At 45.4% G+C, this 22,962-nt stretch overlaps 1 protein-coding gene across 8 annotated transcripts in view; it reads right to left on the bottom strand.

The window, feature by feature from the left end:
- The window catches only part of LOC120893909 (serine-rich adhesin for platelets-like), a 188,391-nt gene that overhangs the window by 26,023 nt on the left and 139,406 nt on the right, over positions 1–22,962 (bottom strand). For all 8 annotated transcript variants that reach the window (XM_040296116.1, XM_040296114.1, XM_040296118.1 and 5 more), the window contains exon 6: positions 4,388–4,845. In XM_040296116.1, coding sequence (XP_040152050.1) covers positions 4,388–4,845 — 458 coding nt within the window. The remainder of the gene's footprint in view (positions 1–4,387; positions 4,846–22,962) is intronic.

The raw sequence follows: 22,962 nt of genomic DNA, 5'->3' as shown, positions 1-22,962 counted from the left end.
GAGAAACGCTCTGGCGAGGGTGTCGTTAATTACCGGAAAACTCACTGCAGAAAAAAAGGGCAGTAGAGGATATTGGATAACAATAGGCAGTCCAACAGCACCCAAGATGGTGGTTCAATAAAAGGATCGTTTGGATGGGATCAGTTTGAGCTGACGTCAGAGTGTTGACGCGCTGGCAGGAGACTGCTGGTGCAGTTCACTTGTGTTGATTGATTGGCGAAAACTTTGTACCGAGTTGCTAAGGATAACGCGATACGTTTCGGGACGTTTGGAACCGGTTTTGAACACGAAGCCGTGTTCTTTGCATCTTAAGTAACGCATGCGGTTGTAAATGTAACACAAGACTGGTGGTTGCGGTAAGGACTTTGTGAAACTACATTTACACTATGCTATTAGCTGTTGTGTGGTAGATACAAGATACATGGCAGGTAACTTTCAATAAGTTTTTTTTTGTTAATACTATGTCTTGATCTACTTCCAAAAACTTCAGTAGACAAACTGACGAGAGTTCGTTTTTGCCGTCTAAGTGTAAGTATGTCCGGTTAAAATAACGTTGTGTGTACTTCGATCGATAGGATGTGCTTCTGTTTGCACCAGAAACATTCATCTCATTGTTTGGGGTTAATGTTTACTGTACAGATACACGAGGTGAGGTCAACAAACGTTTCAAAGCGCAAAATCTATTTCGTCCAGGTTTTTGTTTTATTGTCTTCATTGACTTCAAAGTCGTATGTGATAGCATAGTCAGGGTAAAACTATACGAGGGTATGAGCTCTTTTAAAATTCCGACCAAACTGATAAAGTTAGTTAGAATGACTATGACCAACGTCCAACTTGCCAGGTGAAGGCCTTTTTCTACCATCAAAGGACTACATCATTCGGACGGGCGTGTCTATCTGCTATTCAACTTGGCGCTAGAGAGGGCCATCCGGGACTGGAGGTTGGAGACTTCGGGACTTCAGATGCTGGCCTACGCTGATGATATAGACATCATTGGTTTGCGGCTCGCCTATGTAGCAGAATCCTACCAAGGGATCGAGCAGGCGGCAGAGAACCTCGGATTGCAAACCTAAGTGGGTTGACGTACAGATAGGTGAACGTACTTTTGAAGTCGTACTAAATTTCACCTATCTTCGATCAAAGGTCAGTAACGACAAAAGCATGGTAACTGAGTTGCGCGCAAGGATACTGGCTACCAACCAGTTATTCTACAGCCAGAGCAAGCAGTTCACCTCAAAGAACTTGTCGCGACGAACGAAGCTGCGACTATATAGTACCTATATAGTACCGATACTCATATACGACTCTGAGACATGTTCCTTTTCCGAATCTGATGAAACCCTCTTAGCCGCGTTAGAGAGGAAGATGCTCAGAAAGATTATTGGTCCTGTATACGTGAAAGGACAATGTAAGAGCCGTTATAACGACGAGCTATACGAGATGTACGGCGACCTCACTGTCGTGCAACGTATCAAGCTCGCCAGACTCTGGTGGGCTGGCGCTGGGTAACTAAATAAGTAGCATATGTTTTATCATATTGCCGAGTGGTTTAGATTACTGGTTAAATATTATGGGCTTTTTTACTTCGTGTTGGTGACCAAAAGAAAGCTATGAGGAGGTTCAATCTGGAACTGAGCTCCTTGGGCGTAAGAATATTCTAGCACAATTGCTGAACTACTCATCTGGACCAAAAGTTATTAAAGTTTGTCTGTACAAAGCAACAATAATACTTAAAAATAATAATAGACGCTTGATAAATCAGATGACTGCATGAACAATTAAGTCGCCGTCCTTTTAAGTTGGAATTGGTTTCATAAAACTAGTGTAAATTGTATATATTCATTTTTAATCCAAATCAACACCGTGTTGAAAAACAATTCGTAGTAATTACCAATTCCTTGTGAATACTGCGACTCAAAACTTCCATTGTTATCTGCTAACAAAGTAATGCTGCGTTTTGACCGTACCGCAAGAGTTGATCCTTTGAAGGGCGTAATTTCTTTTGAAAAATAATTTGCAACCATGGGGCAGAAGCCATGAAATAGGGTAGAAATCAATAGAACACAAAACTCATCTGCTCACATTCGTTCCGGTCGCTCTGCCACAAGCCAGGAGGACCGTTTTGCACCGAAACCAAACTGCATTGAAACATGTCGAACGTTTGTCAAACGGTTTCTGGCTAGTGTTTCGATCATGGCCAGGGTTTTTTTCGTCCTTTTTTACCCAATGCTTAAAAAAATCAGCCACACATATGTATGTGGAAAAAGGGAAGTATCTACGGTAGCTCGAAGCGCTTGGCACCTTTTTTATGCAATCGCGCACGGCTGTTTGCTTTGCGTGTTGCCGAGTAGCTGACAGGCAGCGGAACGTCGTTGCAATGCCGGTCGGCAATGAGTTTAAGCGCCCTCAATTGTTTCTAGAGACCGCACAAAAGGAACCTACCAAAGAACAGCTCTGCTGAAACTGTATCTATGGGTGCAAATGTGTATTTTCTACTTTAAGCAACCTAGCTGCAGCTTTTCGCTTGCTCGTTCGCCACTGACGGTCTGCGATTGTCCGTTTGTGAAAAGAGTTGCAGAACCATTTTTTTCGTTTTCTAAAACTGAACACGTTGCGTATGTTCTATGCTTTTCGTATTCATGTTTGGTTTTTTTTTCGTCTACTTGTCCTCCCGTTCCACGCTAATGTTCTACAACAATTGGCATGAACATGCCCTGCCGTGCCAAAAAACATGCAGCACGGATGCAGCTGCCGAACCATCGCTGTGCTGTGTTGTTCAACAGAACGTGCACGCTCGTTCGTACTCCGAATGGATATCATCGTGGCATTCCTTTTTCTTCCGTCGCATCTAGTCCTAGTAAGTAACTGTCTAACCGTCAGATGTGGGCAACGGTTTCGATCAGGAATCGAATTGTTCAAATGCAAATCGATCCGACAGGGCCGCCCGGGCTCTGTACTGCTATTTTGGGCGCGATCAGCCATTTCGCTGCGCACATCAGGCGTTACTGGTAGAGCAGCCCGCCGGTCCGGTGCGCAATGCCAGCCGAGTGCGAGCAGCCAAATGCATTCGCGTGATGATGTACCGAAGTTGTGTGAGGGTTTTAACACGTTTTTTCCGGCTCTTGTTGTTGCTGTTTGGCCGGTTTCATTCGGTTCACTCTCCGGTCCATCTTGCACAACGTAACGGAATCCTTCACCGATTGGCTTCATCGCTGCGGTAATCGACGGGCGGTATCACTCGGGAGATCTCGTGGTGCCAGCATGCACTTAAGCATTTGGGCAATGCGATGAAGCTTTGTATGTGTGTGTACGTGTTTTATTTCTGAACCTCCAACACATTAGCCGAGAGGAACATGAATTTTGCATTGCAACCAAAGCTGCCATGAGTGAAACACTTGAATGGCATGAAAGAACGGTGGAACGCTGGTATCGCGCAGACCGCACTGGCCGTTGCGTTAAAAGCGCTATGCACAATGCCGTGCGAAACACGTGCGCTTGTTCGTTGGGTTTTTTGGGCGATCTCTGTCTGTTGCTTTTGCCATTTGATGCACACTAATCGATATGGATTGCACCATTGCATGAAGCTATTGAGTTAAGGCAGAAGAATCGCAACGAATCAGACGGTGGAGCCTGGAGTTGTTAAAAGCTTGCGCTTTACCCTAACCATTGAAAGCCTTTGATTCTAACTGCAATTAGTTAAAGTGCGTTTAACCACCATCGGGAGGCTTTTCGGGGTTGTAGTGAATATGTGCTTCAGGTGTATCTTTGAAATCCAATTATCAACGCTCGGAGACCGATTGAAGGGGTTTGAGTTTTTCAAGCTAGAGCCAAAGATTCTTCCAACAGTAAACGTAAAGGAAATAGCCCCGCTTGGAAAAATCCAACGGGTTTGTAATGTGGATTCTTCTACCATTGCAACAAACCTTCTCAAAAGCAACCCGTTCCAACGGATGCATTACGCAATGAGAATGAAAATTCAATTTGCTCATGCACGTTCACTGTGCAAGTGATTGAAAGGCTTCGAGCTCGATTCAATCCTTCAGTGTGCGCAAAATGTACCGACGGTACCATCATCTTGCAGAGAGCGCAGGCAACGGCCTGGTTGAGAGCTGAAGGTTGGAACTTTTTTGTGTGTGTTTCCTTTTTCCGTGAGCCGATATGTGGCTTCTTTATTGGCGAAGAACAAAGAACAGTGGAACGGGAATGAGTTGCTGTCCAAATTCTTGCCCCGAACATCGTCCCTTGACGGATGCAGAATTTTTGCACGTTGTCTGTTGGTTTGCCTTTCTGGGCTGGCTGGTTCCGAGCCTTTGCAGAACGTACCGTTTAGTGGGAATTTAATTAAACTGAAAAAGACGAGCGATCGGGACGGTGGTGGCGGACTTACCGTCTTGTTGCCGAGATTTTTAACCCGACAGTTGAGATACGCCGTTTTGCCCAGCAGCGCCGTAACGTTCTTCGAGGCGGCCACGTCAAAGTAGGGCCCCACGCGCGACTGCTCCGTGGGCTGGGCCGTCGTCTCGACGTTTGTTGGCCTGCTGCTGCTGCTGCTGCTGCCGCTGCTGCTAGCACCAACTGTTGCAGCACTTCCGCTGCTACTGCTACTGCTGGTGGTGCTTATGCTGCTGCTGCTGCTGCTGCCACTACTGCCAGCACTGCTTGTGCTTGTGCTGCTGCTTACACTAGAGCTACTGCTAATGCTACTACTACTGCTACTGCTGCTGCCGCTGCTACTGCTACTGCTGCCGGTTAGCAAATTGCCCGGTTGCCCTGCCTGACTACTGCTGTCTTTCGTTGATGCGGTGTGCTGCTGCTTTGGTATCGCGTCTCGTTGTGCTGCGTTTACTGTGAGGCAATAGAAAGAAATAGAGAGATGGAAATGATTATTTATGTGTTGGCAATGTAATGATCAGGTCCGTACAATGAGTGAAAATCAATATATTTCAGACAAAAAAAAGCTGATCATCCATCCATGAATCCATAGAACAACAAATTTCAAACTGTTCGATGAAGTGCTTCACGATATATAATATGTACCCTTGGCTGCTGGCTCAACTGAGTGAGTAAAATTTATGTATCATTTTCACTTGAACATGATGGAGGAAAATGATTTTTTCCATACGAAAGCATTTCTAAAATATTATAATTTTTCCACCATTTGTCTACCCTTAGCTAGCCTAATGCCTATCCTTTTGAAATGTTTCTTGATCTGCTAGTTAGCCAAAATTTGTATGACATCATGCGTTTCATATCATACCAAACATCGTCATATTAGAGAAGGTATCAGCTAGAGGGTAGTAGAAGAACGACTAAAGTTAGCTGTGCAATTTCTACTTTGTCTACACTCCGTTTTGGTCAAATGGAAACCTCACTGCCATTGCAATTTGTTTTAATATTCACAACAAAAAACGTCAAATTGATTTCAATAGTGAACTTAAAGCTTAAATAATCCGAGAAAATGAAAAAAAACTCAGTATCAATTTTGTCGTGTTACAACTTGATCTGGCTGGCTTTTTTTTTGCAGTAAATTGAATTTACTCCCAATTCGGTAAGCTTTGCATGCCAGCCATCCAGCCGGGATTCAAATTCAAAATTTACTGATTTATGATACCGGGGTACGGCAGCATCGCTCCCAGGTCAAGCTGGTCCTCTGCCAAAGTGCATTTTGGAAACCCGTGCAAAGTGAAAATGTAAAATGCAATCACTTATTCGGCCTCGCTTCGACTTATCTCCACCACTAACTGGTGCGCTGTAAGCCAGTGAGCTTTAAATTAAACAGAGAGAGCATGAGAGAGAGAGAGAGAGAGAGAAAGAAAGAGAGAGGTTGTTTTTGCACATCCAGCAAATCCAACCATTACACAACTCATTTTTCTACTGCTTGTGAGATTTGGGATTGGCAAGGATGTGAGCTGGCCAAATTTGGCCAAATTAATTTAGCTAAATGAACGCACTCGTCGCTACGGGCAAAACATTTGATCGATAGTTGCGTATCGAGCGCGACGTAAATGGGTGTAATTCAATTTCGGTACATATGGAGCAGTAAAACTGTTTCCCCCGATCCACCCAGAGTCTACCCAGAGTGGAGTGAGTTTATTTTTCTGCATATCCTGTTACCGAGGGAGACACCGTATTGGGCTTAATTTCATCTATCATTCTCTCTCTCACTTTGTTTTTATGTGTGTGTGAATATTTTTTAAATGTAAAAATCAATTCCAATTTATTTCGCATTCAATTGGTTGAGCATTCTGTGCGCGCCGTTGATTAAAATGCACTTTACAGGCGTTCAAATTTCGTTGCAAAACGAATCAATCCACATTGCCGCATCGAAACGTCTGTCATTCATGTGTATGTGTGTGTGTGTGTGTGTGTTGTGGGTGAGGAAAAGCGGCTTATAGTGCGTGTATCTTAATCATACGGTACCCGTTCCCGCGGCTCAGTGAGAACGATGGGGCTTAATGCGTTTCGGCACCAAAATGGGGCTTGATTATAAGCATTTTAAATCATTTCCACTCAGGAACGGAGAAACAGCACTCTGTGCGCTCTGACGGCCTGATGGAAATGTAAATAAGGCAACGGCGGGAATTATCGTAGCCCTACCCATGGAGCTGTTTCCCGCGTCGGTGCGCATCATCAGCCGTTACATTGCAATCGATCATCATTACCGCACTTGTAAGTGAGTTTTGAATGAATTTTTGACATCGATACGGCTCACTGACAGTGCGTCAAGAATACAATAAAAGTAAAACAGAGCACGAGAGATTGGATTAAACATGGTAAATGTAATTGATATGAAGCACAGTAATACTGAAATGTATATTCTTTTCATTGGCTCCATTCCTTGGACGTTGCAAGCTAAATGTGAAAACAGTTTAATGTAATGCACACAACTCCGCACCCAATTCGTGGGTTGTTTTCCCCCTTAGGATTTGGTGCGTTTCTCTTTGTACGAAAGCATATCTGCAGCGTGCAGTAATTGCACAATCAAAACCCTAATTTTATACGTCTCACAATCAATAATGGAGCGTGCGCGGGGAAATTGAAAAGCGGACAATAATTAAAACAAAATCATTATTTAATTGCGGGTGCGCTCCGGTAAAAAAAAAGAACCTAAAATAGATTGTGTCTTCCACCCCTCTGGCTGATATGAAAATACAGTTTCGTGCATAACATTATCATAACTATCACCGAAGGAAACAGTCGGGCGTGCATGCCAAACCGACGGTAAGCCAAAATCAATCATCGGTGGCAAAAATTATGAAAATGAACCACGGCACAAAAGCTAAAACCTCCAAACCACCGTCACCGGTTGGCTCTTCGCTCAGCTACCGCAAGCAATATGGTTCGAATTGTGACAATATCAATCGATGAAAAAACAGACAAACAAAAACAACAACTTCAGTAGCACAATGTCACAGACACGATAGAATAATTTCCATTTCCTATTCTCGTTGCGTTTTTTTTTTTTTGTTGCTCTCTATGACCGTCGCGTACCGCAAGCGCCCATGATTAGAATAATCATTCACGTGCGCGCGCGCGCGCTCGCCCGCTCGTTTGCGTGCATCATGCGCGCATATCAATTTAAGCTAATTAGTGTCCCATAGTTGGCTCGCCTCGCAAGGATCAAAACTTTCCGGTTGTTGCTCATCCGTTTGATCGATTTGCTGCCAACCTGGCGGGGGAAAGGGAAGGTATCAGGTCAGTGATGGGTGGAGTGGCAAAGCGGCCACAGCTCATTAGCGAATTCAAAGCGAATTTTTCTCACCTTGCCGGTTGCGCGGACGCAACCCGTGGCGCAACGTGGGCCACGATTCAAATCACCAACACCCGGTGTGAAGCGGTGTTGTGACGCGGCGTGACGAGCGTCGGCGTGACATGCTGGCGGGCTGAAATCTCGTGATTGAAATCACTTGATCGAAAATAATCTCGCCCGGCGCTGGTACCGCCCGCACTGCTCCACGATGCCCACCGCTTTTTGTTCGCCCGGCAATGAATGGAGGCATCATTAATCTAATTAAAAATCAATCAGCCTAGCAGCGTCAGACGAAGGGCGGCAAAGCGGGGGAAATGGTTTGATTGGTCGTGGTGATTCGTTTCGGGAGGAGCAGTCGGGAAAATTCCCACCATTTGAATACAGTGTGCCAGGTGCGCGCTCTGTGCGTTCCACGCTATTGCTTTACTTTTCAAGTGACTGTTTGATGTTTGATGTGTTTTTCGGTTGCGGTGTTTGGGTGTTTGGTGTAAAAATGGTTAATGCAAATGGCGTAGAGTAATGTTAAAGTGTTTCAAAAGTGAAATGTTTGCTATCGGCCGGGACGGGATGCTTCATTTATTCTAAAAAGGCCTTAATATTCGTTCACCAAAGGAGGAGAAATCTAAACCGAGGAAGGTGGCCGTAAGATTAATCGTTTAAATCCGGCGACGGTATCCACCCGACGCAGGGGGATGAGGACGCATGGGAGAGTTTAGGGCTTCGAAAAGGGATAATGCGGCTGGGCTGGGCTATCGAAAGACCTTATTGGTTAACAAATTTACCAATCTTTTGGCCCAAAGCCCGCAGCAGCTGGGGGACGGCAAGCGAGGGCAAGAGTGGCAAATGCTGATCGTCCCAGCTCGGATTGGGAGAAAAAGTTAACCCTCCGGAAGTGACGTAGCTGAGCAGGGATGACGATGAGACGGCAGCTAACAAAGCAGCACCCAAAGAGTACAATCTGCACGCAAAAAGTATGACGCACGACAAACCAAACTTAAAGTGTCACCCATTATCTCTGGGAGCTATTTTTTCACTCTCTCCTTTATATGACGATGAAAGATGACGAGCGTTTAAAATAAAAGTAAACTAATTTCCCTAATCTAGCGGCATTCATTGTCGCCGATGAATGAAGATTAAACAATTTATAGCCGACGGTATTTGTTCCCTCCTAACCATCCGACCTTGATCGGCAGCGAGCAGCGTAATTCGATGACTTTCTGTCTCTCACGCTCTTTCTGTCTCTCTCTCTCTCTCTCTTTCTTCCTCAATCTCCGCTCGGGTCTCGCAAGTTCAGTGATTTACTCGGTCGATGTCTTTATGGTTGCAAATGGAGAGAAAAATTTCCAGCAATCATCCTCATCCCCAGCCTCATGTTCTCGTACGCCGGTTTTCGGGGGAAGGAATGTCGGCTGTTTCTTATTTCACGACTAGAACGCAAACCCGATGGTGCACACTTATTTACGCGCGTTGATTAATGAACTTTATCTTCGTCTGGGATCTTTGTTCTGGTCGCTGCTTTTGGCGCAGATACTGCAACTGTTCGCTTTGCGTTGCGTTAAAAGGAAAACGGCAAAGTGGCGAAGCTATGTCAAATCGGCAAGCTCATTTGTTACTGCTTTCACCCCGGGGCCCGACGTGAGCAGGCGATGCGACACCCACGCTGGTGGGCAGGGATGGTGAAGGGCAATTGGAAGACTTTTTGTTTTCCTTCCAGACGCCTTTGCTCGAGAGCTTTTGTTTTACTTGGTAGTTTGCGCTTCGTCAGTCGGTTGTGATGAGGCCGGCAGGAATGTGCCTATTTTAGCCACATGCCGAAAGAGTGGCAATAAATAGCTTCATCATCCAATTTCAAGCGTGTTTTAAAGATGTTTAGCGATGGGATGTGGGTACGCTTGTTTCGAAAGATAACATTCTAATCATATGTTGATATTATTCGCATAGAACGATTTAATAACAACGAAACTAAGATTTACTTAAATTTGAGTAATAAACTCGAGCTTCCAAAGATATTTCTTAATTTAAGATTCCAACACTAACATTCCAACCATAATACGTTAGTTAAACGATGAAAGGTCATCTTCATCCATGATGGATTAGTTTGGAAATGTTTCTTTTCTTAAAATGTGTATTAACTGTCCAATTAGACAATAAGCCATATTCTGATTTGAATATTTAATGAAATATAGCACAAAAAAAACACATCAAATTTCCCATTGAATTTCACCGGAGGTGTAACACGCGATTAAGTTGCAAAAAATCTGATTGCTAAAAACTTGTTAATCGTAATTTAATTACATAGCATAATTTATTAACTGTTACAGGCAGAGAGCAATTTCATTCGATAAAACAACTAAAATCCACACACTAATAGAAATGTTTTAAAAACTAGTACAACCATCACAGCCCACAACAGCACACAAAAACAGCACGAACAAACATCGAACATAATGATGCTATCAGTTTTTCTGCAAAACCATCGCATTTCGCCAAACTCCGCACCAGCTGATCCAGTTATCCGCAGCGCTAATCAATTTATCGTGAAAGAATAAATTATGGAAATGCAAACTCTGTAAGCGACATAATTTATTCAGCCACTGCTAACTGCCACCGCCGCTGCCATTGCTGCCATGGTACACCACTGTTCGGTACGATTCAAAAACATGGACAGCACATTGAAACGGCCCACCCTCGGTTGTCGTCTGCTTGCAACGTTTGCTGTCCCTATTTTAATTATAATTTTCGCAAATGTTGCTAAACTGTCGTCTTTGAAACTTTTACACAAGACACAAACACACATACACACTCACACCCACACAGGCACAGCCACACGGAGCTCATGGCCGGTGGGCCACCGAGTGGCAATGGCAGTAAATGGTTGCTTGCAGTTGTAACATAACGCCTAATGTCCAACATAATGCATTTATTGTGCGCCGAAATGTTGCGCTGTTCGGCGACTCATGAACGACAATTACCTCCGCGGATAGAGTGGGTGAGAGAGCGAGGACGGGAAACAGTGTGGGCGTCCCCTGGCTTTCATCTTCGTGGAGCATCTTTCGGCCGTGGCCGTCTTATTTTCCCGGGCAGCGTTTTGAATATTTATAAGCATCCGAGGACCACTCGCTTGCGGTCGGTTGCGCCTTATCTGTCGGCCCCGGTGACTGAGCTGTGCATTCCGGGGAGGGAAGGAACTGGTTTTTTTCTCTCTCCCTCTCTTATGTTGTTGCCCTGTTGTGCTTCTGTAATTTGGTGTGTGTGTGTGCCCATGAGATAGCTTCTTATTAGTAGCTGGCGCTACCGTTTGCTTCTTACAGCGCCTGTATGCGAACCCCAACGGTTTGCGCTGATAAGAATTGACAGATCCAATTAATTTAAACATCCTCTCTGTTTAATATTTGATTGAATTAATTTCTTCCCCAGTTTTGTGCGCAGGGCGGACCAGCTTATTACTTGCTGCCTGTGCGGCCCCTCTGTTCATAATGTTCATGAAGCAAGCCCGAGAGAGAGAGAGCGACAGTGAGTGAAAGAGACTTCGAGTAAGGGAGTGAGTGAAAAAACAGAAAGCAAGGAAAAACGCACAACAGAAAGCTCCGCACAAACATTAGCTCCTAACATGGGGCTTGCTATGTTGGCAGCAAACGAAACGAGCCCGGGCACCCCTCCCAAATTCTCAAAGGAAATCTGTGGCCAAAGTTTTCGCCTGACCGGGCGATGTTTTATTTGCTGCGCCGTGTATGTGTGTGTGTGTGTGTGTCAGACGACTGGAAACGGACGGTGTTCATGGTCTGCTGGTTAGATTGTGATGTTTGTGCAAAAGGACGATTAATTCCCGCGCTGGGACAGTGGTCTTTTGATGAGAGGCAGGAAGAAAAAGGAAGGAAACAATAACATGGGAAAACACAATAAAACAGCGTCCAAAACATGACGTGACACAAACGGAGACAAGCTGGCACGATGGAACGAGTTAGGACAGGACAAAAAGACACAGCACATGGAAAGGCTTTCCCACGTTTGGTGCAGTTTGATACGCATGCAGGGCGGTCGTGAAAACCAGTAAAAAGCTTCTGGTTAAATGTTTAGCAGCAAACAAACGAACAGACAAAAAGCCGCTCCACTTTAGTGTAAGCAACATTTTACCTCGGACATCGTTAAAGCTGATCGGGTAAAACAGTGATGGACGAGTAGCGATACCGAAAGCAATGAACTGCTGCTGCGTAAAAACCCTCGCTTGCGGGTGGGTATGATCGCAGGATACTATCTCAAAAATGGTTAACTTTTCTTACGCTCTGCCGCAGGCTGAAAGGAGGAGCTGTACAACGAACAACGAACGCCTGCACATCGACAAATAGAGATGAACAGCGATCGATTATTTAATCAGTGGTCGTTTATCGGGTTTACGCTTTCGGGTTGGGCGTTGGGCGTAGGGCGGATATCCTTCACGTTCTGACGCTGCGGGACGAGTTAAAACTGATGAAGATCTTGGCGTCACTTTTCCCCAGTGTCCCCAGGACTCCCGAACACACCCAACGAGTGGCGAGGGGAATAGAAGAAAAGCGACGATGGCAACCGTTCTTGCTAGGCGCCATTCTTGCCTAGATGCCTGATAGTAATTTTTCTCTCTACCCGTGAAGTTGTTGTCGTTGTTTTCACTCCCTCCCTCGCAGGAGTGCTTTTGCATGATAGTGTTTATCTTGATGGGTTTGAAGTAGCAGTAGTGCAGGGCAGGGGGAGTCGTTTCATGCTTCGTTTTCAAACGCCAGCCTGCCGTCGTCAAGCTAGCTGATGCTGATGTTTGTCGACGGTTTTTGGGAAAGACAAAGCGACAAACTGCCACCGTGCGGCGCGTTTCTTTGTCGATTGAGCTTCCCTCCCTTGCTCTCTGTCTCTGTTCTCCCGATGTGTTGTAGCGTTAGTTGTTTTATCAGCATTCAAAAAGTAGGTCAACTGGGATCTTCCCGGGCAGACACGGAGAGGCGTATCATCTTTCGCGTCAAAACACAACTGGAACGGCTGTTTAGAAACGGGACATGTAATCCGGGTTGAGTTGAGACGAAACTTACCCACCTTGAGCAATTGATGCAATTGGTGAAACTATTAACAACACATTTACGATTTGCTTCTTCTGAGCAATTTGATTAGGAAAGCACATTCCCAACCACGCACTGCGTTTCAAAACAACACGCCACTTTAAAACAGTGCAAAAGTGTAGCTTTCCTGTACAGTTTGTGTGTTTTATGCTATGGGCTGATGCTCTCATGGAAACTAGGCCATACTATGCATTCAGACACGGTGTGCGTTAGCTCAGAAGAGTGCTCCAGTCCTGTGTTTATTCATATCCGTGGGATGGGAATCTGCCAGCAGCTCGCATTTCATGCCAGTGCATTTGCGATAGCCTCATGCACATTCAAATATGGTAAGCAAACATGAGAATCATAAAAGAAAACGATACGATCTGGACACGGACACACACACACATCGCAAGGTCGACGAAAGTTTGTTCGGAACAGAGTCTACAGTGCCAGTGGTGCTTCGGCTTTCTTGCAAGCATGTTATCAAATGTGGAGCCCTTGTGGAAGGTATGGAATTAACGTTACACACATGGCTGTGCGAGGGTAGGGGGTAGGCAAAAGGGGCACTGGTACCCTCTCAAAACCCCCGCGGGATTCAATGTTTCCCAAGAAAAATGACGCTTAACTAGAAACGCAAAACTTGAAAGGATTCTCTACATTGCATACATATTATATATGTGTGTGTATATATAAATCCTCCTTGCTATCCCTCCCCAGTACCAGCGGGCACATTTTCCATAAAATGTGAATCAACAGCAGAAAGCAAGCGCAAAAGGGTGTTCCCCATTACCATACACCCCTGGCCCTGGCCCAGCTGTGGGGCTGCCTGAAAGTGACATAAAAAGCTTGCCCCAAAAGCTTACCCTTCACACTCCAGCACACACACACACACGCACACGTAAAGAGCAAAAGTTGAACAAATTTGAATATGTTTTGCTTTCACTTTGAGCACCCCGTTCCCCAACCCTCGCACCGGGTCCGGTGGGAAAGGCTCCCCGATTCCCATAAGAATATACAGCCAGAATCCTCCACACTAGCCGCTCGGTTTCGCTGGTCTTCTGGCTCGCTTGCCACTCGCCTTAATTTAGCGCCCGAACCTAAAGTCGGACGTAAAATCGCTCTTTTCCTTTTCCGAAGCACGTTTCGAAAGTTGCGTAGAAAGGCAAGAAATCAAGCGCGTGCCCCGTCCCCACAACACGGGCTAGGCTGCACCTCGCAACCTTGGCATCTCTCGCCCCGGAGGGCCAAGTTGCAGAGCTATTTTAAACCTGGAAACGAGTTGTGTTCCGGCCAACCAGTGTGCAAAGCGATTGGTACCGGCAACCATCGGAAACAGATCCTTCAGGATATGGGAATAAACTGAACACGAACACTCAGGACGGCTGTACAGGGACACGTGACGGAAGCTTATTCAGCGTCACACATTCAACATCTAACTGGGAGCACTTGGCACTGGCACGGCGGGATGGTGAAAAGGACGGTGCCTCGCCAAGGACGGAAGTTTATATTTGCTTCATTATATTCAATAAATAAATCCTTCGTTTCTTTTTGTGACTGTGTGCGTGTGTGTGTGTGCGTATGTGTCCACCTGGAAGGGAAAGCAAAGTGGGACACCTTTAGAGAAAATTGCTCCGGTAAAATCTTATCCATTCACCGGATGGACCTACGGGTTTCCTGTAGGGTAGGTGCGAAGTGTAAGGTTATCACACACACACACACACACACACACACACACACACACACACACGCGCGCACGCACACACAGTCCAGCCAGGCCCACATCCCTGTGCTTTGTGCAGGTGGTGCGAAGCAGTGGGAATGGAAAGATAAATGGCCAAACACCGGGGTCAGCAGTTGTCGTAAAACAGTGTGGTTCACACAATTTTCGTTTCCCACCGTCACCAGAGTCGCACCATCGTTTCAGTCGAATCTCAGGCGAGGCCTTGTAAACGCGACGAGCTTGCGACGGGTGTGGTAGTGTGGTTCGGAATGGAACGTTAGCAAAGAACATCGTTCTGGCAGCAGTGGGAGCTAAGCCAGTGTGTGAGCTTGCGCTTAAACCAGCCAACCGCTCAAGGCCACTGCAGCCACTACAGCAAGCCTTCAACCGACGCCTTCGTTTGCTGATCCCAGGCCCTGGCTTCCTGGCCGCACAGTGGCAGCCGCTCGCAACAACACAGTCGGGCAAACAGTCGTAAATACCTGGAGCAGCACTTGAACGCTCCCCAAAACAAGCCGTCTTATCGTCTCCGAGACTTCGGGGCGGCTTAGCGGTGTGTGAGGACGGCACGAGTTGCACTTTTCAGGGTGGTCAGATTTTCACTTAAGCCTGCAGAACCGAAACGCCCGCCGCATGGCCCCCAAACCATGGATTGGATGATGGATGTAAAGTGGCCCTGAACCAGGGGTGACCACTTGGGTGAGTGAGCGTATCGTGGAACAGCATTCCCGGCGACCAGGCACTGGGATGGAATGCAGATTTTTACGGCCCTTTACTGCCACTCTCAGAACTACCAAACGGGTGGTGGTTCCTTTCGGGAAGTTTATCGGTGAAGGGGCAGGGTGGGGAATGTACGGACTGCGAAGGGATGCGAGTAAGTGCAAAAAGGATGTAATTTATTTTGCTCTCTCATTTAAAATTAAATCCCATTTGTTTTCATTACCGGCTGTGGTTTGGGAAGTGGTGGGATAGCCGGCACTCGGTTGCCCTTTTGGCTGGGTTGTCTGTTTTTGTCTTCTTGCTGGTGCCGCATCAAAATGCCCGGGAGAAGTATGTGTGCGTGTGTGTGTGTGTATGTGATATAACGAGTGTTTTTCGGTTTTTGGTGCGAGTGTATTTTACCAGCAATGATTTAAACCCCAGCAATGACTGTGATTTGCAACGAGTGAATTACTGAAGCAGAAGTCTATAGGAAAGAGCATTTTATTGTATTTGACTGTATCGAAAGCTTACTTTCTATATAAAAGATCAATAGGTATCGTTTAGTGAGAGCATATTGGCAAACTTTTAACCGCGATGCTATAATTGTGCAATTACTGTTTATTAAAACAAAAATCCTAATTGATTTTTCATGCCCTCAACATCTACGAAACCAAAGAACGGTGGGAAACAAACCAGCTCAACGAAAGAAAATCATCATCAGGATTAAAAACGGTACTCGAATCAGCTAACAAAACCCATCCCGTTGATATCCGGAACTTTCAGGCCACGACAAAGCACCAAAGGAAACAAACATTTTCCCAAACGTCCAAAAATCAACAGTCCAACTGCAGCCGGGAGCGATCCGTGTGCATTGCGCGTTGCAACACCGTACAGGAGCGACTTACCGTACCACCGTATCAGGCAGCAGGGCGGCCGTGGTGAGATGAGAGAACAATAAAAAAGCTCCCCAACCAGTCCCACCGGTATGCTTTTGTTTGTTTCGTAAGCTCACACTCTGTCCGTCTCTCGAGCAAGGCCACGCGAGCCCAGGCGTAGAAGGCGACCGAACGCAGCGAAACTCATCGTTTTCGGCGAGTCGTGAGGTGAGGTGCATGTGCTAAGCTACGCTTAAGTAGCACGGGAAAGCTTTCCCGGGCCTTCAGCCCGGGCGAGAAACGATAACGTTTATCGTTGCTGCCGAAAGGTGGACGGCAAAAAAAAACGGGACGGGTGCAAAATACACGAATACCGTGCGTCTCTCCCTCTCCCATAACAGCATCGTCCTGGTGCTGCTGTACTGCTGTGATGATGAAGAATGCTGAAAGACGCTGTGTGCAAGAGAAGAAAAAACGCCTTGCTTCTATGGTCCAAACACCGAGGGATGCACGGGCAGGCAAATCAGCAGATTCCACCGCGGGCAGCACGAAACTATGTGTATGTGTGCAGCATTTTCTAGCTAGCAATTGCCGCTTTAACACTTTGACCGCCGGCCTGACGTCACAGTTTGCGAGTGAGCACGTAGCGCATGACAAGAGAGCGATGAGAGCGACAATTGTTCGTGCGACTATTATCACTCTTTTGTTTCATTTCGATAAGCGGCGTAGCACATGTCGTTCTCGTTCTCTCTTTCCTACCTCATTCGTTATCAAGAGAATTGGTGAGCGTCAGATACAGAGCTGAGCGGTGAACAAAGCCGTCATGCGATTTCATATGACGCGGCGCTTAAAGTGTTAAATAGGCCAAGTAAACAGTACAGGCATTTAAATTGGTACAGCCTCTTGGTGCGCTCCCGTCCGAGACATTGCCCGGGCACAGTGACGCGCGGCGGCGCGCCTGAAACGACTCGGCGAAGCCAGGGCCAAACGTCGAAACTGGTTTCCTTCGCTCCGTGCATGAAATAGTAATTGTAGCGAAAGCACGGGAAAATGCCCGGAAGGCCCCGGAAAGATGAAGGATACGATGCGGCAGATTGGATCTCTTCCCGGTGGCAGTTTTATCGTTCTAATTTTCCTCCAAAGTTTACATTCTATTTGCACGAGTTCCAGTTACTGGCCCGACTTTTCATGGAGGGGGAGAGTTTCTTGCATGCCCTGCCCTTGCGATGTACGATGTAGTTATGGTGAACCGTTTACTTTTGACATTTCACTTGAGCTTTATTTTCATGGCAACTCGGCTCTCGTCTTCGTAGCGACGGGGTGAATGTTTTAATTGCAAATCGTAGGTTGGATATTCAGTGCCCAGATTTTTGCTACTCAGAAGAATACGATGCAAAATTTACAAATTTTGTGACAGTTCAGCTCTTGGAATATATGATTAGTTTTTAGAATTTTTCGTAACACTGCTTACTATATCCCAATTACACAAGGCACAACATATATTTGGGATTCTCACTTTTTAGGAATTCCTAATCAATGAAGTCGTTGTTGAAGCATAGCATCCTGGTCGATGATTTTCTGTTAAATCACAACATCTTAAACCTTAACTCTTCCACCACAAACACGCTGTTGCAGCTTCCTGCTAGCGAATACACCGGTTTAAAATGTGTAACTTTTCAAAACAAGAACCAAGCTCATACCATTTCTGCATCCAACCAGCGTCAGCAAAACGATAAATGGAGCATTCATCTGTTAAATAGCAAAATACTGCAGCAGGAGCATATTTTACAGTTCAGATCCGAAGCCGCTCGGCACTATACAGTGGTCGGCAAGTTTTTTGTGATGTAGCTTTTTTTGTTAATAACCGTTTAATGAACAACTTTGTCTTCGATCCCTTTAAGTTAGTTGGTTTGATTTGAATGGCTTTCATATGCAACATTCTTTCATGTGAATGATCAAATGTCCAAATGTAATAATTACTTTAGTGATCGACTAAATATTCGTATCACGTGGAGTATTTTACAGCTTACAGAAAGCTTTAGATACTAAGCTTACATTAAAAGGGCACGACCTTCAGACCGAATAGCCAAGATGAAGAAGGAGTTCCGGAAATAAATTAAAACAAATATACCATTTTATGTAAACAGAATTTTCTAACCAATATCTTATACTAACATTGAGATGATCTACCTTATTTCTTCTTCTTCGTAAGTGGCCCTTAATAATGGTACAACAATTGCAATTCAAACTTCCATTTAATATACGTATTGTTAAATGGTTTAAAATGCTTTTTGGACTGAGAAAAAGTTGTCGACCACTTGTCGTCCGTACCAACGCGGACGTCTATCTGACGATTGGGCCCGGAATACCCGTAACTAAATAGTTGCTGCAGAGTGGCAAACAAACGCAAAATGAACGCCGAACCATGAACCGTTTCGCTAGCGAGAAATGAGTCCTGCGGTTCTTCATCTTAGCCAAGACCGAGTGAGATTGACATTCCAGCATTTTTTTTGAACCAGTTCCAGCAATTGCGATGGCATTTACATCAGCGCTATAACAATTAAAAGCATCGCCACATTTCTTTTCTTTTGTTTTCTCTCTCTCTCTCTCTCTCTCTCTCTTTTGGTTCTGGATTTCTGCTCACTCAACTCATTTTTCCTCCGAGACCCCGAGTAAAAAGCAATGATCAAACGTGCTCACTTTCCGGCCCGTTACATCGCCTGGTACGCTTGGTTCATTTTAAATGTTCAGGTGAACGGGCGTTCGGGAGAAGATTGCAGCAAAGCCGAGCATAATGTGCTGAACCATTGAGGTTGCCGCTGATGCGGATTCGCTGGTGTGGATGTGTGTGTGTGTACCCTTTTGCAGGAAAATTCACGCTATGCGTTTTGTGCTGCGTTAAAGCCGAAACCGCCATCCGCACAGAGAAGTGAAAGTCAAATAAAGCAAAAAGCGTTTCACCGTTTGCACTTAGCAGTTTGACCGTTCGTGGTAGTGAGCCATTTTATTTTATTTTTTTCTGCTTTTAAAGGCGCTGGTTTTGTTTCGAGCTCATGCTTGGGAGACGCTCTTTGTCCGATGTGGCAAATGCGACAGAAGAATGGACAATGGTGTGAAGGAAAACCAAAACACATCTTTGTCGCTGGGTCAGAGTGGCTCAACCGAATGCAGAAGAGGTGGATCGGTGAGGGATTGGGAGGTGCACCTAGAATGTAATAGTAACGAGTTTTATTGGAGGGGAATGCTGCAGCACGATCTTACTGCACCTAACTGCAAAAAGCACTCTAACGGAATTGCAGTTTTTTAGCTGGAAGAGAGTAAAAGCATTGCTTAAGAGCAGGTAAAAGCGATGCATTGGTTTGTTTTTGTATATTAGTGACTATCGATCGTTCAATGATTCCAGAATAAAATAATTGTTGCTGCATTCAAAATCATTTTTTGTTTTCGCAGTTCAATGCCATATAAATCACAAAAAAATCTTGATGTATTTTATTAATTTACATCCAGCTGTATCTGAGTCAGATCCTTGCTTCACAGTACTGAATCAGTATAAGTACATTTATAATTTTAATTCTTACTACACAACACTCGTTCATCTTTACATTCAATATCTCGTTAAGCCCTTCAGCCCATTCTCACAGCCATGTTGATCGTTTGAATAACCTCCCGAAGCTATTTCGGTAATTTACCATCACATTAGACCTGTGATCATCATCACCGAACACTTAGCAAGCTTAAACCATGCGTGGATTTTACCATTCCACAATCAGCGCTTCTTGCAATCGCTGTATTTGAAGCATCCAGTGCACTGCGAGCGTAATTGCTCAATCTTCTAAACACCTCTTCCGAATCTGCTTTCAAACTGGCAAGATTTGTGTCACTTGCCCTGCCTAAGTGGCGGACACATTTTCCACTCGAAAGAATGGAATGAGTTGCCCGTCTCGATCGGCTCGGCTCGGTAGCAGGCCAGTACCGGTTAGCGGACCAATTTCAAGCACCATTTTTGGGTGAAGCGCCCTCCGATTTGCCAGTCATATTTCACTTTGCACTCCAGCAGGCGCCCTTCTATCCTTCCGAAGTGTGAGCCCATTTTTCTTGCCCATTTTTAAGCGGGTCACTTTCATCACATTTTCCATATTTTTGAGCATTGCAAAGTGTGTACTGGAGCCACTTTGCAAAAGCTTCCCAATCGTCGGGCCCCCGGGGTGTTTTACATAGGCTCGGCAGCACTGCCCTATTCATCTTATGGTGCTCCTACCTAAGTTTTCCAAGCAACTAGCACGGTACAGTATTGTAGCCGTTCTTTAAAAAATCTTGCGAACAGGCATCGCAAAGGCAAGGACCACGACGCCGCCGCCGACGACGACGACGACGACGTCGACCCCGATCTCGCCAACTTCGTTTTCCTACCGCGCTCGGCACGCTTGACTGACTGTAAGATGATAAGTGAAGACGCAAATGTACTGTAAAGGATGAATTTTCGCATTCAGGCGGAAAATTTGCAACCACTCGAACAAGGAAGCAAGGAAGCCATCAGGACGGAGGGTGGAGGAGGCTTTTTTTTTGCTTTGGTTCGCTTTCAGCTTAAACTGTGTCGGTTTGTGATTGCGGTTGCGAAACGGTTTCTTCGCCGTTCGGTCAAACCCGACGGCGGTGAAATGTGCTGTGGAAGATTTACCTTTTCTTGGTGCAATGTCTTTTTCGGGAGGGGTTTTTTTTTTGTAAAATTTCTCAGACATTATTTGCAGAGGTTTCCACGCCCGGTGAGGGTGTTTTGGTGTCACATTGGCTAGATTGCTAATGATTAACTACCACGGCGGGTCATTGGACTGTATATTGAACCTTTTTATTGTGTGTATGTGGTTCGTTCACTGTAACATATTCGAGTGTGAAAGAGCATTTTACCGCAGGAAGCGCCCTTTATCAATCGAAAATGCCAATTGGAAGTTCCGCATTCGATTTCGATTAGTTTCTCTTTCGCACCTATAATCGAAAGGTCAGTGCGGGGGGGGGGGGTGCCCTCTCAACAATGATAAATCACCATCCCGCTTTGAACAGAAACAACGCGTAATTATGGCCATACATTTGAACTCGATTAGGCACACATTTAATCGCAATCGATTAATCTTATGCCGTGAGCACAAAAGGGCAAACGCACCATTCGCACCAGACCCAGAACTGACCCACACCCGGCCCAAGGGCGTTCAGCTGCGGTGCGTATGTGCTGTATGTATAATGCATTTTAGCAATTCGTGCTTGACTTGGTTTTCTTTCGATGTTGTTGCTCGGCGCTTACCCGACCCGGCCGTAGTCTCCACCGTAGAACCAAGGTCAATGAGAAAGGGGAATGAAAATTGAATTATATCTATCGAAGGTGTAATCAGATTCCGGGACAACCCGTCCCGGGGGAGTGATTTACATTTGATGAAAGTTTGATAAGATTTGATTAGATGACATTTAGTTGTTTTCGCCCGGCAGCAGCAGTACCGGAGGACGGATCACAGCGACCCTTTTGCCTGCCGGAGCACGGGCAAACAACAAACACTGGTGCTCACCTGGTGCCTTTTGGTGAATCACCCCTTCACGTTGAATATTTGATGTCCTAATCAGTATCCTTGGCACGTTTTTCACGCTCACCACCGCACAGCAAAGGTGGGCAAAGAGTGGAGTTTTATGTGTGTGTGTATGTTTTTTTTGTTAGTCCTAACTATTAAGGATCAGCATACAAAATGGGATGGAGCCCTGGCGATGAGTGAACCGGTGAAAATTTGTTAAATAAACAGATCATTATCTATTCTGCCATACAACCAAAGGAGCAAACGTGTGAAAAGGCGCAAGAAGTGACAAATGTACCGAAACGTATTGAACTTGTATTAAATCGAGCGAAAAGAATGCTTTCCCAAACCTTACTCTTTCCTTTGAAGTTATCTACATCTTTCGGTGAGTGCACTTTCTATAGGTTGTGCAGGAAACATTCGCCCCTTTTCTTGTTGTGCCGTAGCGATAGTACAGTTGCGATGCACGTAAAACAACATTTATTCCATTTCGTAGCACGGAAAATTGCCACGCATTATTTAATTGAGCAAAAATGAGTAATGATCTGTGTCTGTGTGTTTCTGGGCGTGCATCTGTATGTGGTTCACTTATTGTCAATTAAGATAAACCCGATACTCTCCGGTCGGCAGCGGTCGTGATTTTAAAAGCCTCACGTTGCACAAATCAGCACCGACGCTCTCCCCTTGTTACCACCGGGCTCACGTAATCCACACCCCGGGTGGCATAATGTTAATAGTAAAAAAAAAAAAAAAGAAACAATAATAATGAAGCAATTCAGCAACAGAATAGCATAGAACTGTGTAAATCGATGTAGTATGGAGCTCGCGCACGTTTACGGAGTGTAATTTATGCACTGACGGTGAGAGTTTGCCTGGTCAGTTCGGGAGCTTCGGATCGATTGTGTGAGTGTGCCGCATGGTGAGCGTAAACGATAAATGGAGCGAGGGGTGGAGGGTGTGGTGGTCAAAGAAACGGCAAAAATAACTGCGCCTATTGTGAGGCAAATCAGCATTATAATTAATATTCAATTATTATGGTTTCATGTTATGTGCTCATGTTCGATGTAAATGGGGGGGAAAATGAGTGTTTTTGTACGTATCACCACTGCCCGTTTGCATTTCGTTATAGTGCTTCATTTAAAATTAAGTAGCTATTGCTGATTGAGTCATTTATGCTTCATTATTTGTTTGATTGTTAGATAAGTGGATCAAACAACGCCCACAATTACACTTTCTCTCTCACACACACACGTAGCCATATGAGCATAAAGTGGCATAGGCCGGCCTGAACTGC

This window comes from Anopheles arabiensis, chromosome 2 (assembly GCF_016920715.1).
Source record: "Anopheles arabiensis isolate DONGOLA chromosome 2, AaraD3, whole genome shotgun sequence".
Lineage (NCBI taxonomy): Eukaryota > Metazoa > Arthropoda > Insecta > Diptera > Culicidae > Anopheles > Anopheles arabiensis.
The sequence above is the reverse complement of the archived record's forward strand: the minus strand, read 5'-3'. Positions and strand labels throughout refer to the sequence as shown.